The following is an 18,054-nucleotide window of genomic DNA, read 5'->3' as shown; positions in this document are numbered from 1 at the left end:
ATGAAGACATAGATCATTCTTTGTAAAACAAAAGCTTACTCATCAAAGCTTACCCTTTAAGCTTCAAAGTTTTAAATTCTTTTTTAGGACAATTTTCTAAAGTTTGTTAGACATTTACTTATTTCTGGAAAAGTGCACCAAGCATGGTGCTAGGCCATTAGGGATGTATATCAGAGAGAAGGTAGGATGGTTCATCAGAGCAACACTTATTGAGTAAATATTGAGTGAGTACTATGTGCATGGCACATACAGCAGTGAGCCTAGTGCCACATCAAGAAAATTTTGGTATCACTGGGTATGTACAAAGTTTCAAATCCAGCTTTCAATTCACTGAACTGTTTGCATGTGTCAGTCACCATTTCATATATGTCTTTCCTAGAAACCCAGTAGTGTAACAGCTTTTCCTTCCAACAGCTCTGGCTTGCTCTAGCATCCCTGTGCGTTCTCGATCAGGACCATGTGGATCGTCTTTCCTCAGGGAGATGGATGGGAAAAGATGGCCAACAGAAACAAATGGTAAGATCAGAATTATTTTATATAGAGTTATCTTGTTTTTTCTTTATAATCAGTTCTAGCTTAGCTTTAAAAAAATATACTGCAAGTCAAAATATGCAATTAGTGGAACTCTTGAAAAATTGTCACGTTGTCCAAGTTCATCACACAAGGATCCCCTCTTTATAGTATATTAGGGGTTTTAATTTTATAAAAGAGCTTTCCTCTTCTCTGAGCTGTGTTTACATCATATGAAAATTTGTTATAAGCCAGACTTTGATTCTGTATCTAGATTTTGTACTAAAAATGTAATCAGTCTTAAGATAGGTAGGAAATAAAGCAAGAAGAGAGGCAATATGGCATACCATTTATTCACAAATGTACTTAAAGTAGGTTTAATAGATATCCCTGCATTCTCTAGAAGACTTAATATAGGCTCTTTTAACATTTTATTATTAATGTTCAAGTTTCAAAAATGAATAATTTGTTCATTTAGCATACGGAGTATTTGAGTATAATGGAGAGAAATATTCTTAAGTCACTAAGTAAAGTATACATGTTTATTTTATTAATCATTGAATTGGGAGTTCTGAGGGATTTTTATAGTTAAGTACACTAGCCATAATTCTGTTTAATGTTCAGTGCTAAATTCTTAATAGACTTCAGAATAACTTATTGTCTCTTATTGTTGTAAGTAAATTACATTCAATTTATATGAATATTGAGGCTTCCTTGTTAATCTAATGTGACCTATGGAAATGTCTCATTTTAGCCCATGTGTGATAACCATGATGATGGTGAAACTGCAGCAATCATTTTATGCAATGTATGTGGAAATTTATGTACTGACTGTGACAGATTCCTTCATCTTCATCGGCGAACCAAAACTCATCAAAGACAGGTGAAGACTTCTGTCTTTACACACAGAGCAGCATCTGAAACATAAAATATATTCAGTAAATTTTGAGATAAATATGGGAAGGAGACTTGGTGTAATGGGAAAAAATGGACTTTGGATTCAAAGACCTTGGTGGGATTCCCAGCTGTCTCACTTATCAACTGAGTAAATCAAGCAAGTTGTTTAACCTCTCTAAGACTTAGTTTCTACACTTATAGAGAGAGGGCTGTCATAAAGATTAAAGAGAAGATTGGAAATATTTGGAACTTTCTTAGAGTGCTTTGTAGATAAAAACTATTATTATTGAATAATTAAATTTAATGCTCTCCTTTCAGAGTGATAAATAATTTCCCTTTAATGATACTGTAGGTCTTCAAAGAAGAAGAAGAAGCTATAAAGGTTGACCTTCATGAAGGTTGTGGTCGAACCAAATTGTTCTGGTTGATGGCACTAGCAGATTCTAAAACAATGAAAGCAATGGTGGAATTCCGAGAACACACAGGTAAAAAAGGACTTAAGATTGAGTAGTGTCTGCTGATTACGATTAAACTTGATGTTAGTTTAATTTAATTATTTGATGTGAGTAATTCTGAACGTATGCTGATAAGTGGTTATGACATCACTGATCACTGTCTATATTACTATATTTACTAGACAATGTTCTGTGGTAGAAAGAACATCAGACTAAAAGTCAGGAAACCTATTTTATCACTAACCAGCTGTGTAACCAAGTCATTTTTATCTCCAAAATATGTAGTTTTCATTTTGATTTTTTCCTCGAGTAAGTCTGGTATATTCCTAGCTTAGAGTTACATATAATCTTACAAATTCTCAATTTTTAGCACCTCTGTAGTCTGCTATTTGTCTGACACAAATTTCTGATGTCTGATTTAAGTATAAACCTGAACAAATTTAACTCTAAATGTGAGTAACTTTTCATGCTACAAGAGCATGGTCTTTTTTTCTCATGGCTGATTTTCTTCTATAATCTGCCCATGCTTTATCTAACATTAACAGATGTTCTTATGTTGAACCATCATTGTATTCATGATATAAATTATTCTTTTAAAAAACCATTTTCTGTAAATATTGCTGAATTCAATGTATTACTATTATATTAGAATTTTTCTCTATTTAAAAATGAGCTTCATCTGTATTCTCAAATCTTCCTGTTCTTTATTGTATTTTCCTGTCCTTGTTCTTATGTATTCAGTTCCTTCTTTATTTTAAACATTTAAATTCCTTTTTCAGATTGCTTTATTATCTCTAGTTCCTTGGGTGGGAATTCTCTTTTTCAAGTTTTATATTTTCTGATGAGGTTTTCTCCTATGCCTTTTTATATTGTCTTGTGGAAAGGTACTTAAAGCTTTCCTTTTCTTCTCTGTATTTTTATTTAATTTTTGTTGTTATATTTTATGTGATATAGTGCTTTTGTAGTGGGGGCCTCGCCATATCTTCTCAACCTGTTATCTTGACTAGAAGTCTAGTCTATTTCTTTTTACTGAAAAAAGATAAGTAAATCAGTTAATAATTCTTTTGGCTTTAGACAGGTCATTAGTCTCTTATTCCTTTTTTGGTGCAATTGTTTATTTGTAATTACGGCAGCTTATAGCCCTTCAGTTGTAAAACTGCCGGGCTGATTTCCCAGTGATGGCAACTGATGCAAACCTGGTTTCCTTGTTTGTTTATTTGTTTTTAATTAGTTATAGTAAAATAAGTAGAAAACGCTCTTAAGAAGGAGTTTTCTTTTTTTCTCCTTGAACCTAGGCAAACCCACCACAAGTAGCTCAGAAGCGTGCCGCTTCTGTGGTTCTAGGAGTGGAACAGAGTTATCTGCTGTTGGCAGTGTTTGTTCTGATGCAGATTGCCAGGTGAGTATTTCAGTAAGGATAGCACATATTCCCACACACACCTTAATGTAAATAAGAGTACAACCTCAGCGTCACTAAATTAGTGTATTACCCATGTTGGGAGTTAAATGCTTTATTAAAGCTGGAGAGTGGATCAGACAAAGCTCTGAAGCCCAAACCAGGCTCTTTTTGTGTGTTTCCTGACTACCATCATCATATATATTTAACATTTGCTTTTGTACTAGAAACAGTTAAAAATTTATGGACCGTATTTCCTTTGCCTCTTACATATTTTGTTTATTTATTCCCCTAAAAGAAACTTTATGCATCTGAAAGTTCTTTAGTACAGAACATCTGTATACATTCCATGCTATCCAGATATTTTTAGTTCTTCAATTTAATTAACATGAATTTGGATAGTACTCAGATAGTGAGAGATACCTATATGTTTTTTTAATCTTTATTTTGGCAAGAGGGTGGGTAGTGATTGAGAAATTGCTTGTCAGGAATTTTTTTGCTTCATGGCTATGCATGATAATAAATAGATTACGATTGGAATTTACTTTTTTATCAGCATTCTCTTTATGTGGAGTGAAATTTTTAAAAATCACATTAAAAGAAAAATAGAATTTTTTAATAGTTCAAACTAAGTTAATTAAAACAAAGAATAAAAATCACTTTGTCGTTATTTCTTGTGGTTAAATATCTTGGAAAATTAATATAATAGATATAATTACCAGGATGTGTGCTTTTTTGAGATTTTGTGTGCTGTTGTCATTTAACAGGAATATGCTAAGATAGCCTGTAGTAAGACACATCCTTGCGGCCATCCATGTGGAGGTGTTAAGAACGAAGAGCATTGTCTGCCCTGTCTACACGGCTGTGACAAAAACGCCACAACACTGAAGCAAGATGCTGATGACATGTGCATGATATGTTTCACTGAAGCGCTCTCAGCAGCACCTGCCATTCAGGTTGTTTCAGCTATTAAAGTATCGAATGTGTCTAGAGTATCACTGGGAGAAAATGTCCCATTAATACCTACCAGTTTATTAAAAAGAAATTCTGTCTCTTATGTTCTGTTTCCATTTTGTGTATTTAGCTTTAATTTGTGATTTATGTGTGTCTATATAATCAATAGAATGTATAAAATATTCATAAAGGAAGAAAAATAATTAGATTATTCAGGAGCTACTCTTCTTAATTTTCAAAATCCAGAATGGCATTTTATAACATTATGTAACGTTATATATGCCTAACGATACAATAATACATACCTCTATTTATAATATATACATATGTCTATAATATTAGTAATGTTATAGAAATTACTCTTTGCTAAATACTTATTTTTTAACTTTTACTTGTTTGTTAATATTTCCAGTTCTTGTAATTCCAAGATAATATCCTCAAAAATCAGTCTTAAAGCTTTAAGTCAGTAGTTTCCTCTGCTTTCGGGGAGCTACAAACTGAGTAATTTTGCATTTTCCCTAACCTAGTTTACTCTCTGTAAGGTAGCATTAATCAAAATGGCAAAGAATTAGGAGAAGCTGAAGATCTAGTTAATAATGCTCCATTAGTAGTAGAAAAGTACTGAAATTTCATTGTACTAAATTTCTTGATTTTTCTCTTACCTGCTTTAAGTAGCACCTTATGTTTGAATAATCTGCCAGTTACTCAAGTATCTATCATTATTACATTTGCTTTATTTCCTTCTCTTTTCTTTATTTAAGCTCGATTGTAGTCACGTATTCCACTTACAGTGCTGTCGACGAGTTTTGGAAAACAGATGGCTTGGTCCAAGGATAACATTTGGATTTATATCTTGTCCCATCTGCAAGGTATGGAAAGAATCAGAAATTATCTACTTTCTCTTTACACCCATCTTTCTCTTTATCTTTCATCTTCCAGAATAAACATCTGCCTTCCCAGTCTACTTTTTACCACCAGCCCTCATCAGTTCCTGCTCTCCTTATCTAGGTGGTATCTGAGAATATTTTAGATCTCTCTATTATAATGCATTTCAAAATAGTAACTGACAGTTAAAAGCTAGTTAAATTAGACATTGCATCATAAAATTTATTTAGATATCATCATGCATTGAAGGTACTTTCAGAGTTCAGATCATGTGACATGACAATAGGTGACTACCAAAAAAAACAAGTGTATGGTGCATGTAGATACTGATATCTGCAATTAAAAAGTGAAATCTGAACTTTCAATGCCATTAGGCCAGATTCCTTTAGAGCCCAGATAAAATAAGGAGAAAATTTTTGACACATCTCTACAAAGACAGGAAGAAGTAAAGTAGCAAGTTGTTTTGGAGACCTAATAATGATCTATTCTTTTTTTTTCTACTTAGTTCTCCCTGTCATCTTCAGATTTGTAGACTATTATATAGGGTATATTATGGAAAGACTTAGCACAATCATTGATTGCTTAGTTAGACAGGAACAATCAAAAAATTGTGTTTGCTTTTCCTGTCTCCTGTAGTACCACAAAAAAACGTCATATTTAAGAAATGATACATGAACATTGTATAGAAAATACTATCTATTCATTTCTACCACCTGATATTGTATACTAGCATGTGCACACACACACACACAGGAGTGTCTTATTTGTGGCAGTAAGGTAACCTTTTATTCTCAGAACAGCAGTAGGAGATATATTCCATACTCAGGAATATGAAGTTAATAAAATGAAATTTTTTCATATTCTGTGTCCCACGCTCCACCATTTTCCCTGCTCTTGAGAAAATGTGGGCTTGTGAGGACATTACAAGATTATTTTTAAATGGCATTTTATTTTAAAAAATGCTTGGTTACCTCTTAGCATAGTGCTTGGCACCTTGGTGCACACAGTTTGTTGAATTAATAAGGGATGATTCTGTTAAAGAATATTCATTTTTTAAAATTTCAGAACAAGATAAATCATATAGTGTTAAAAGACCTGCTGGATCCAATAAAAGAACTTTATGAGGATGTCAGAAGAAAAGCATTAATGAGATTGGAGTACGAAGGTCTACATAAGAGTGAAGCTATCACTACTCCTGGTGTGAGATTTTATAATGACCCAGCTGGTTATGCCATGAACAGATATGCATATTATGTTTGCTACAAATGCAGAAAGGTATGTTATAAATTATACTGAGAATATTTAAGAACTAGAGATTACCTGTGTGATTAAGAAGTCGAATTATATAATGATCTCCAATTTTTCTTACATCTTAAATCTGAAGTTAAAAATGAGAAAACTTAGTATTGTGTTTCAAGTTGAATTTGTTTACTTGTTTTTAGATTTTTTTTAACTCATACAGACTATTTCCAAAACATGAAATATTTCTGTACGCAAGCTACTTCCCATCAATAATAACCTCTTGTTTGCCAAATCCACTGGTTCTTGAATAAATTCTCTTACTTGATTCTTGACTGTTTCCTCCTTAAATTCTTCCTTGGCTTCCAGGCAACCTTTCTTTTGATATCCTCTTTCCGTTCTGGCTATTTGTCTTTAACTCCCTCATGGGTTCTTTTTCACCCCCCTGCCCCTTACATATCTGTTTCCCCAGCCTAATAACCTCCTTCCCTTTGGTGATCCCCCCTGTACACCCATGTCTTTTCCTACCACCTATACCATGCTGACCGTCCAAAATTTTTTATCTTTAGATACAAATATCCAGCTGCCTTCAAGACATTTGGATTTCTCACAGATACTTCAAAGTCCAAATGTCCAGCATTATGTTTATCAACTTTGACTCTTTCAATCTCCAGTCTTTATTTACAAAGTCCTGTCAATTCCGTCTCCAAATCTCTCTTGAGGTTTGTTTTCTTTTTATGTATATATATTATGTCTTCAGCAACCTAATCATTTTATTTAGTAGTTAGAGCAGCCTTCTTCCTGAGCTCTGTTTGTGGAGCCCCTAACCCCTCCATGCCTTCCTTTACACTTAACACTCGTACTTGTAGGTTAATATTTCTGGATCTCAAATCTGATTTTGTCATTGTTCTGCTTATAATCCTGTAGCCCTCTTACTCTCCAGTCTCATCTCCCAGTAAGCTCCCATTTGCACTCCATGCTACAAATTATTGAACAACTTGCAATTCTCAGAACTTGGCCATATGTGCACACTTACAGAACCTCTATGTCATCACTTAGGAAATTTCTCTTCAGGAAATGCTCTTCTCTACCTCCTACTCTGTATTTTACTCTCATCTGCCACCCATTCATACACCTCTGCTCAGGTGGAGAGCCAAATCTGTCGGATTATACTTTCAGATTTAGTCAGGTGTCTCCTCCTCTGTAATGTGCCCATGACTCCACATCACCCCCACCACATGATTTTGATATCTTGCATACATCTATCATAGCACTCATTATTCTGCATTATGATTACCAGTTCACTTGTCTCTCTGCTCCACTTGATAAGTCCCATGAGGATAAACACTATGTTTTTTCATTTCTCTATCTCTAGTATTTGGCACTTATTAGACACTAAGTTAATTAGAAAATGAATAAATGAATGAAGGAATCAATGAATGAAAGTTGCATAGTCTCCCAGAGTAACAAAAAGAAAATATAGATAATGAATGGAAGGCTAAACAGGTAGATGATAGCTAGAAAGGCAGACAGCTATACATAACGTGCAAGGAAAGACCAGTTGTGTATATTTGTGAATTGTATTGTTACAAATAATAAAATATTATTTCTGTGTGTTTAATATACTAAATATCATAAATTAATATTGTGTCACCACGGGATGGCAGTCAAATGTCCATGAGGCCAAGCAGGGAACCTAAAAAAGTAAAGCAAGTGGAATAGGCCCTAGGACTAATGAAATACTTCACAGGCCAAATTTAGTTGGTAGATGACCATTAATAACCTCTTTATCAATGGAGCCTGTTTTTTGACCTGTATTTCCAGTACAAATAATAGATTTATATTGAATCCTCTTGTTTATCCTCAGTTATGGAAATAACTTCCTGGCAATGGGACATATACATGTAGATTGTTCCAATTATAATTGGCCTCATTTATTTTGTGCTCAGAGCAAATTCAGAAAAATCATGTTATGATAATTTCATTTATTCACGTATCTCTATTGGATTCTGTTGAGTTCTTGCATATAGTATATAGCTTTATTAGTAGAGGCAACATTCTGAACAGAATTACAAAATTTACCTTTTTTTAAATAAATTTTTGTATGATTAAAATGATTTTTTTCTTTCCTGTTAGTATGAGGATTATAATTCTATACTAATACTTACTTTAGGAATATTTTCCTACGGTATTAAAATTTTGGAATTTCTAAGTATATTTTTCAAAGCACTAGAAAGTAATATGTTATTTACTATTTCAAAATGATGAAAAACTATTTAAACTTTGCCCTGAAAAAGCAGTTTCTCTTTACTACTTAATATCCCATTTTTGACATTTATTTTGAATATTATACATTCTTTTGTTATTTTGCTTTGATAGTAGTGTTTGTATGAATCCATTCCAGAATTGAAGTACAGCAGCTTTATTTCTTACCCTGATCTGTCCTACAGGCAGCTATACGGACATACCACTTGGCATTGCAAAGGAGTGTTTAATAAACAGTGGTATTGATCTTATTTCCACTGCGCCCAAATTGCATCTCCCATGGTAGAGGTTTTTTTTCTTTTCTTGCTGTAATCTAAATGCTCTTTCTCCCTAGGCATATTTTGGTGGTGAAGCTCGCTGCGATGCTGAGGCTGGACAGGGAGATGACTATGATCCCAGAGAGCTCATTTGTGGTGCCTGTTCTGACGTGTCCAGGGCTCAGGTGGGTAGCACTTTTCATTAGAAGAGACAGTTTAGAATTAGAAAAGACTGATTATATTAAACTTGTTTGTTTGTTTGTTTGTTTGTCTGTTTTAAATATCATCAGTATGGTGAGAATGGCCTAGCAGGCTTTTTCCCTAGTGTTTTCTGATGTACGGCAGTGTATAATTTTCCAAGTTTTTTCATATATATTATTTCTTTTGGATGGGATTTCCATTTTATAATTTTTTCTTCCATAAAATAACCACCCCATTTCAACAATTATAAGCGAATTGGATACAAAATCAGTGTTCAGAAAAAGAAGTAGAAAAAATAATTCCTTTAGCAATTGCAACAGAAAGAATAAATTGCTTATTTCATTTTCTTAAACCTGCAGTCACACATTTAGATTTTCCCCTTTTTAATCAAATCTTCATAGTACATCTATGAAATTGAGAGACGAAATATTATTAATTTTTTTAATATGGCTGGCAAGGAAGAATTCATAGGGAAAGTGGTAGCTTATTATGTAAGATTAGTTATGATGAAGCTAGGGTTAGAATTTGGTACTTTGTCCAGATCTTTTGGGCAAAGCCACATTTTTATGCATTATTTTTTAAATGTGTGTATCATTAACTTTTTAAGAGCTTTGTATACTCTTAAATACAAATCACTGAGCTACATAAATGAATAGCTTAAGTATAATTGAAATAGACTCACTATAATCTTGTATCCATCTCTTTTCTTTTGCTCTAGATGTGTCCAAAACATGGCACAGACTTCTTGGAATATAAATGTCGCTACTGCTGTTCAGTGGCTGTCTTTTTCTGTTTCGGAACAACACATTTTTGTAATGCTTGTCATGATGATTTTCAGAGAATGACTAGCATTCCTAAAGAAGAACTACCACACTGTCCTGCAGGTATATGTTTAATATTTTTAAATATGATTATGATATCTATGGTATTTAGTCTTATTTCATGATCACATGAGAACGCTTTGTTTCAAGTGGCACAAACCCAGTTCACACTATCCTAAAGAATCCAAGAGGATCCTAGGCTCTTGTGAACGTCTGACTTTCTGAACGAAGTAGGAAGTAAGATCCCCATGGCGTAAGGTTAGGAGCTGTGATGGAGCAGATTGCCTGGAGAACGAGAAGGAAGTCAGCTCAGGTTTAATGAAAGGATCACTGTTCAGTACTAATGGGCCATGTGAAGTCTGAAATTATAAATGAATAATAGAACCATTAAAAGGGATTTTGTGGTTGGTTTGTTTTTTTTTTTTAAGTCTGGAACCAGTACCATAAAATGGACAGGTGGCTTACTCTAGAATGGCTGAGAATAGGCAGTGTAGTGAGCATCAGAAAGCCACGGAAATTAAGGAAGCCACTGAGAATACCAGAGAAATGATTGTCCATGGAAGTCAGGCTGAGAAAAAATCAACATGAAACCAAAAAGAGACTGAAAAATTAGAAGAGCTTGGGAGGCTGGTGATCACAGTGAGGTGGCTTAATGGAGGTGAGAGAAGTGGAAGGAGAGGTAAATGTGACCATAGAGGAGAATTTTACATAGATATATCTGAAATTAGTGAAAATACATGTAGAAGTACATACACCTCAATATACGATGTTAAAGCTAGGAAACACACACTCATCCATTGCTTATCAAAGTGCAAATGGTAGAACCCTATGGTGCCTCTCAAAATTGCAAATATATTTACCCTTCAAGAATCCCACTTCTGGGGATAGACCTACATATGTGAAGAAAATAAACAAGGGAAAACGTACAAGGTTATTCACTGCAGCATTGCTTGTAATAATAAAAATTCATGAACAATAGACGTATACTGTAGGGGGATGATTAAACACTAAGTAATATGCATCATTAAAAAGAGAAGAATCATCGTACACTGTTGGTGGGATTGAAAAATGGTACAGCCACTATGGAAAACAGTTTGGAGGTTCCTCAAAAAATTAAAAATAGAACTACCTTAGACCCAGCAATTGCTCTTCTGAGTATTTATCCAAAGAAAACCAAAACACTAATTCATAAAAAATTAAATGCTACCATTTGCAAGGATATGGTTGGACCTAGAGGATATTATGCTGACTAAAATAAGTCAGAGAAGGATAAATACCATATGATTTCACTTATATGAGGAATATAAGGAATGAAAAAAATAAACTAAATGAAAATAGACTTACAGATACAGAAGGTAATCTGCTGATTGCCAGAGGGGAGAGGGTTGGGAGACTAGATGAAAAAGGTGAAGGGATGAAGAAATACAAATTCATAGTTACAAAATAGTAGAGTACAGCGTAGAGAATAGAGTCAATGGTATTGTGATGGCTGTGTGTAGAGCCAGATGGGTGCTAGAGTAATGGGGGAATCACTTCACACACTATGTAAATGTATAACCAATGCACTCTATACCCAAAACTAATATAAATAAAAATTTTAATTAAAAAAAAAAAAAGATGACCGAAGATGGAGTTTCTGTGTACTGATATAAAAAATCTGTAGGAGATAGTATTAAATGAAAAATCAAATTATATAAGTGTATATAGAATGCTGCCTCTGTAAGAAAGGAGGAAATGAATATGTATATTTGTGTTTGTTTATATTTGCATGAAAAATACTAGAAAGGTAAATAAGAACTTAATTAAGTTGGTTAACTATTGGGGGAAACAGAGAAGATGGGGTAGAAAAGGGAGACCGTGACATCTTGTTGTATATAATTTTTTAACATTTTGATTTTTAAACTATTCGAGATATCTATTCAAAATCAAGGTAAGATAAATCTTTTTTTTTTTTTTAGGTATGGCTACTTTTTGCTGTTTGCTCCTGTCAAATAAAAATTGTCACAGCGTTACACCTCTAAAAACATTTTTTTAAAATAGAAGTAGTAGACATTGAAAGAAACAAGGTCAGAATAATGTGAGACTAGAATGTTTAGAATAATGGCCGGAATAGAGCTATGAGCCATCATTAGCAAGAGGAAGGAGATGAGCAAATGAAGGGAGTGAAAAGGGGACAGGCAGTGCTGTAGGTCATTTGAACTTCAAGGGAGAGGGGTTATTGAATGACAGTTGTAGGTTAGCGGCCTGGAAATAAGTGGGAACCAGGAAAGTCAGTCTTGCCTCCTGTCTTTATGACATGGAGGAGCTTGGGAGATAGCTAACCAGCTTCTGGTTGAGAAAGTTTAAGGGTAAGCAAGGTCATCAGAGAAAATCTAAATTTTACTCAATGATAAAAAGGTTCTTCTGCATTAAAAAACAAACAAACAAACATACACACACAAACAAAAAAAAACACTAAAAACAATAAGGAAGTTAGCTGGTAATGAAACAAGTGTTGCAGACAACACAGTGGCGGGATAGTCACTGAGGGAAGGAGGACAGGCCAGGCCAAACAAGGCTTTTCCTCTCATATTCACACGATCATCCAGGTCAGCCACCAAAAAGGACTTACCCCTTTAAATATTTGTGAATCACAGTAATACAGCAGGAAAGGAGTTAGGGAGATGGCAGCAGGAAGGAACCAACTTGATTCTGGGCATTTTCACATGTATTTTCTCACCTAAAAGGTAGATAATATTATCTCCCACATTCACACATGGAAAATCAAGGCCTAGAGTGGCTAAATACTTTGCCTAAGATCATACACTTAGATCGAGGTGTGCCCCGCTAGCTCTATACATTCTTCTAACTCATCCATTCATTTGGAGAACTGGAAGAGAATTAAGGGAGATACCACAGTGGAATCAGCAAGGAAGGTGGCCATGCAGTTTCCTTAGAAAGACAGGGGTCGATTCTCTAACCACTATCAACCCATTAATTTTAATTTTTAATATGTGGTTGAAAACAAGAGTCCAGATTAAGAACTTGAAATAGATAGTCCCTCTCTTTGTCCCTTCCTTTCTAAAACATTTATTGATGACCATCTTGGTGCTAGGATACTTAATCTTCACAGCAACCTGTTACTGTTATTGCTGTGACTATTTGAAAGATGAAGGGTTTAGAAATCAGAAAAATTAAGTTAACTTTGGCTTATCTGCAAAATGGGGATAACAAGTCTTTTAAAGAATATAAAACCACAGTTTTTTGTATATTTTAAGCCTGGTTTATTTATTATGTATAAATTTATCTTTCCCAAACTGTTTCTTTTAGATTATTACTTTACATATTTTACTGCTCATATTTTAAGCTGATTTTTATTGATTTTTATTTTTCTACTAATCTCCCTCCTATCTACTTTTCAAAAGAACACTAATAATCAGTCTTCCCATTTCTTCAAAGAAGATAAAAGGGTAACATGGCTTATTTACACTTAAATTTGTTTTTACCTGGAGAAAAACATTCTGTACAAAAGTCTCCATATTTTGTCATCCAGAATAACTTTCTGCCTGTCTAATTTGAGGGATTTTTGTGACCATTTTTGTTTATTGCTGTTTGCTTTAAAATGATGTACATAATTCATTTATTAATAGAAAAAGATCTGTAGCTCCTGGTGGTTATCTTCAGGCAAGTTGTTATGGGTAAGGGATCATGTCCCCTTCCTCTACATATATATCTGGTATGTTGAGTTTTTTATGGTGAACATTTTTACTTTTTTGGTTAGAAGAATAAATTTTAATTTTATATTTGCATAGCCATTAGTCGTTATTTCTGTCAATAACTTATCAGTGATTTTTATTTACATTAGGTTTATGTGATTACATATTTTTAAATTATATTCTTTTGCCTCCTTCAAAATTTATACAGGTCCCAAAGGCAAACAGTTAGAAGGAACTGAATGCCCACTCCATGTTGCTCACCCGCCCACTGGGGAGGAGTTTGCCCTGGGCTGTGGAGTGTGCAGAAATGCTCACACTTTTTAAAACACTCAGACTCCTTTGTCGATAGAGAGAAAGTTGCCTTCATCCCCAGCGGATGTGGTGAAGTTTCAACTCTGCTCAGGATAAGGACGGGACCATTTTTACATCCATGAAAATGAACCATTCACAGTGCAAGAAGGATGCCAAATACCATGTACATAATTCTTGCTATGGAAAGTTTCCTCATTATTTCGGTTTATTTTTTTTTTGAGCCAAGACATCAAACTTGTGAGGTGTTTGCATGTGGCCACTACCGTCATTGGCCTGTGAAGCATTGGACATGTATAGATAATTGATATAAAAGAATCGCCATGCCCATGGACTAAGAATGATGCTGGCTTTCAAGCAAAAAAGAAAAATAATCATTGTTTATTGTATACTGCCTTTTTGTAATCCTGTACAATTGCATCACGGGTGGGGATAAAAAGAGGAATATTCTGGTTTATTTCCTAGACTGTTATTTAAAAAAAAAAATTGTGTTAGGACAGCATATAAATGTAATAAGTATCACACTGTATATAAAGATATCAATGTTTGTCCTCTATAAGAATTACTAAATTACAAATGCAATTTCATTTAAACTTCTAGGTTAAGTTTGAGCCTGAAATTTTAATGAAGTGCAATACTGAGTGTGCCTCATTATCTTGCAGCTGTAAACATATTGGAATGTACATGTCAATAAACCACTGTACATTTTTATACAGTGATAAAGTCTAACAATTGTGTATGGTATTGCTTCAGAAACAAAATTTAAATATCTTTAAAGTCTAAAATTCTATCCAGTTCTTGGAAAGAAATTTACTAACACAACACAATCATAACTTGCATAACTGTTAGAGAAAATAAGAGTAGTAATGAAGCACAATGTTGGAGTCTTAAATATCGGATAGAAGACAGAAGAAAGCATTTAGGAAATTGACCAACCTCCCACCATATTAACCAGCACCCTTTAGAACTTTTATAAAGTGATCGACAAAATCGCTAGTTTTCTCTTTATCTGTTATAGACTACAATGTGTTTTGGTAATTTTTTGTTGTTGTTTTAGTAGTTAACCCATGAAATTGTCAGAAATTATTTTATTTCTGACTCATCATAAAATCAGATTATATTTATTTTATGAGACTTGACAAAAGTTTTATTCTGAATTCCCAATGTTGGAAATGTATAGTTTGTCAGTATCAATTATTTTAATGATATTTGTTAAGCATTTGTGAGAAATTTAATCTGCCTTGAAGGACCTTAAATTAAGAAAAGACTAAATCTGAGCAAAGATAACTATTTAGAGAATGTTCTAATAAATTTCATTAAAATGTCCAAGCCAAATGCTTCAAGATTTAGGAAAGATCGTTATTAATGGTTTTGGTTTTTGTTATTGTTGTTGGGAGAAGTGTAGCTAAGAGATTGGTGACGCTGCATTTTGAAGAATAAGTAGCATTTTAAGGGGCAGAGATGTAAAGAAAGGCATGAGAAAAAAAGTATGTAAATAGAAAATTCTAGAATATGATAGAACAATAAGTAATCTAACTATTGTAGATTTTATTGTTTAAAAAAAGTGAAGATCGTGAAGACTGATGTCTTTATGACACAACTTGTGGATCCACTGATTAAACATGAGCAAGGAAGGACTTTGAAACAGTACAGAAGATCCCCCTTCATCTGAAGATACATCTGAACAATCACTAAAAAGAAACAATAATACTTTCTTTTAAAATCTCTCAAGAGGAGATTATGCAAACTTCCTTTGTAGTGTGTGACAGTGCCTTAGAGTTGCAAGCAATTTTTAATTGCCCAATGTGTTTGAAAGCACAGGTAATTTGTTGTCATTTAGGGCACTTATGGTGGTTCCAAGCCAAGGGTTACAGGAGAGAGCCATTCAATTTCATCCTCTAGAATACCTTGGATTAATATTTTGTGAAGAAACCCTGATACCTTAAGCTGAAAAATGTCTTGAAGGCATTCACACATTTATATACTCTCACATTTTTCTTTTTGATAAAAAGCCAGTTGGGACACTACCTATGTTCAAAAGAGATTCCAGAACCTTCAGAACTACACAGCATTTTTCTTCAGAACATGTCATGCTTCCATGAGGATGCTGGGTAACAGCGTTTTTCTTCAGAACATGTCATGCTTCCCCTCAGCCCCAGCTTCTACCTCTCAGGACCTGCCCAGCCTCAGACTCTTTTTTTTTTTTTTTAAGCCCTCACCTATCACAGTAATCATGTTCCATGCCCAGGCCTATGGGAGAAAACTGAAGGCACATGCTCAGGAGTGGCTTTAAATGTTTCCAGAAAACACAAAGTAGGTACAGAGACGGACACTGTTCCTAGGTACACCCCAGGAAAACGAGAGAATGCAATGAGGCCATTGTAAACATGGTTGACTTAAACTCACAGGCCACAGGATTGAAACTAACTTTGAAAATGCCAAAAAAAGAGGATGCCACATAGATAGGAGACGTCACAGGCACTTGAAAACTGTAAAGAATACTATTTTGTATACATTAACTTTTCTGGCAAATTGATCAGCTCCAGTGTGTAAATTGGAGTGGAAAAGAAATGGGAAACTATCGAGATGGCTTAACTGTCACGAACTATCTCAAGTTAATATTCTAGTAATAAAAGAGATAAAAGCAACAAAGCCCTGCAATGTATACTCACAATGACTTCAACTTATCTTCATTTATGAGGAAGCTATTTTTAACCATATCCCAAGCATCTCGAAAACAAAACTTAAAATATTTTAGAAGTAAGTTATGACAGCAGAGGGGAGAGGCTTTGGCATGCATTTGGCTCAAGCATACTGTGCGCAAAGACCATTTTCAAATACAGAGTAATACACTAGGCAGGAAACAAAGCAGAATCACAATAGCATTGGAGAATCTGGAAGGAAACTTTAATTTCCTGTTACATTTTCAGGCCAAAGAAAAGCGATTTTTCTTAAGCAGTTTTCTAGCTCGATTTAGGGCTAAAAACATTTTATCAATAAGCGTATTTGAAAAATATATCCAGTACTCTCTTCATTCTCTGATAATTTACAATAGTTACTGATTTGCTGCTTTTTTTCAGATTTTTCAGCCCCAACATTTCTCCCTGTCCACTTTGTCACTGAATTCCACCTGCACGTGGTTACATGTGTTTCTAATGGTAGCTGCATGATGAAACATTTTCCTGAAACCTGCCAACAGTACCTAAGGAGTGCTGAAATTGAAACCAGAAGATTGGGTTCAAGTCACACCCTTGCCTCTGTTTTGACTGTGACCTTGAGTCAGGCACTTACCCTTTCTTAGTCACAATTCCTTAGAAATAATAATGCCGAATCTAAATCAGATGAGGAAGTATTTACAAAAACACTTAGTCCATGATAAAGTATGATTTGAAAGTGATGAGTAAGGAAGAGAAGAACATTTATTTTACACCTCCTAAATGGCAGACATCAAATTATAGGCATTTTATTTAATTCTAGCAACTCTGTAAGGAAAAACATAATCTTATTTCAATAGATGACTTTAAAGGTTTTGAGACGTTAAATAATTTGCATTATATTCTAGCTAATATAATCCAGATTTGGCTAAAAAAATCCTGAGATGTGAATCCAGATCTTTCTGTCTCTCAAATCTAAACTCTTTTTCTATCACATCATGCTATTAATATTACATTACCAACTTGTTCTATGAAAAGAGGTAATTTATGAAATGGTAAGTGGACACTTGTAACATGAGCAAGGCTGCTAAAGCAACAACTGTATATGCCTCAAGGATTGTGCAGTAGAGATGTAGAGGCACACAACTCACATCTCCCTTCATGGGAGACCCTACCTGGAGGAAGGCAAGTAACTAACAGCCTCCAAGGTGCAGCACCTGTGGGATCCACCACAGCATTTCATCTAAGCCACATCCTTCCTGGGCAGCACCAATCAATGATAGAGCATGGCGGGGATGCTAGAGGCCATTTCCACCCAAGGAAGCACTCCTTCCTGGGCATTCTTCCTTCTGCCTGTCCTTTCATAGATGCCAAATCCATATCGCAGTCTGAAAGGCTCTCCTTGCCTACTCCTGCTCCTTGCCCCTGATCTCTCACAGGTACTACCCCCAACAGATGTCTTGCACCTCTAACCTTATCTTGGCATCTGCTTCCGAAGGACCTGACTGACCAACAT

At 34.5% G+C, this 18,054-nt stretch overlaps 1 protein-coding gene across 12 annotated transcripts in view; it reads left to right on the top strand.

The window, feature by feature from the left end:
• MYCBP2 (MYC binding protein 2) overlaps positions 1-14,613 on the top strand; it is a 238,192-nt gene extending 223,579 nt beyond the window's left edge. For 11 of the 12 annotated variants that reach the window (XM_039886905.1, XM_039886906.1, XM_039886908.1 and 8 more), the window contains 10 exons: positions 415-516; positions 1,265-1,393; positions 1,760-1,892; positions 3,158-3,261; positions 4,026-4,214; positions 4,974-5,081; positions 6,163-6,372; positions 8,936-9,043; positions 9,778-9,943; positions 13,784-14,613. In XM_039886905.1, coding sequence (XP_039742839.1) covers positions 415-516; positions 1,265-1,393; positions 1,760-1,892; positions 3,158-3,261; positions 4,026-4,214; positions 4,974-5,081; positions 6,163-6,372; positions 8,936-9,043; positions 9,778-9,943; positions 13,784-13,899 — 1,365 coding nt within the window. In that variant the 3' untranslated portion in view covers positions 13,900-14,613. The remainder of the gene's footprint in view (positions 1-414; positions 517-1,264; positions 1,394-1,759; positions 1,893-3,157; positions 3,262-4,025; positions 4,215-4,973; positions 5,082-6,162; positions 6,373-8,935; positions 9,044-9,777; positions 9,944-13,783) is intronic. The other variant, XM_039886909.1, reaches the window with a different exon arrangement.
• Positions 14,614-18,054: the final 3,441 nt, after the last annotated feature.

This window comes from Pteropus medius, unplaced genomic scaffold (assembly GCF_902729225.1).
Source record: "Pteropus medius unplaced genomic scaffold, Ma_sr-lr_union100, whole genome shotgun sequence".
NCBI lineage: Eukaryota > Metazoa > Chordata > Mammalia > Chiroptera > Pteropodidae > Pteropus > Pteropus medius.
Note: the sequence above shows the minus strand (reverse complement) of the source record. Positions and strands in the feature narration are given on the sequence as shown.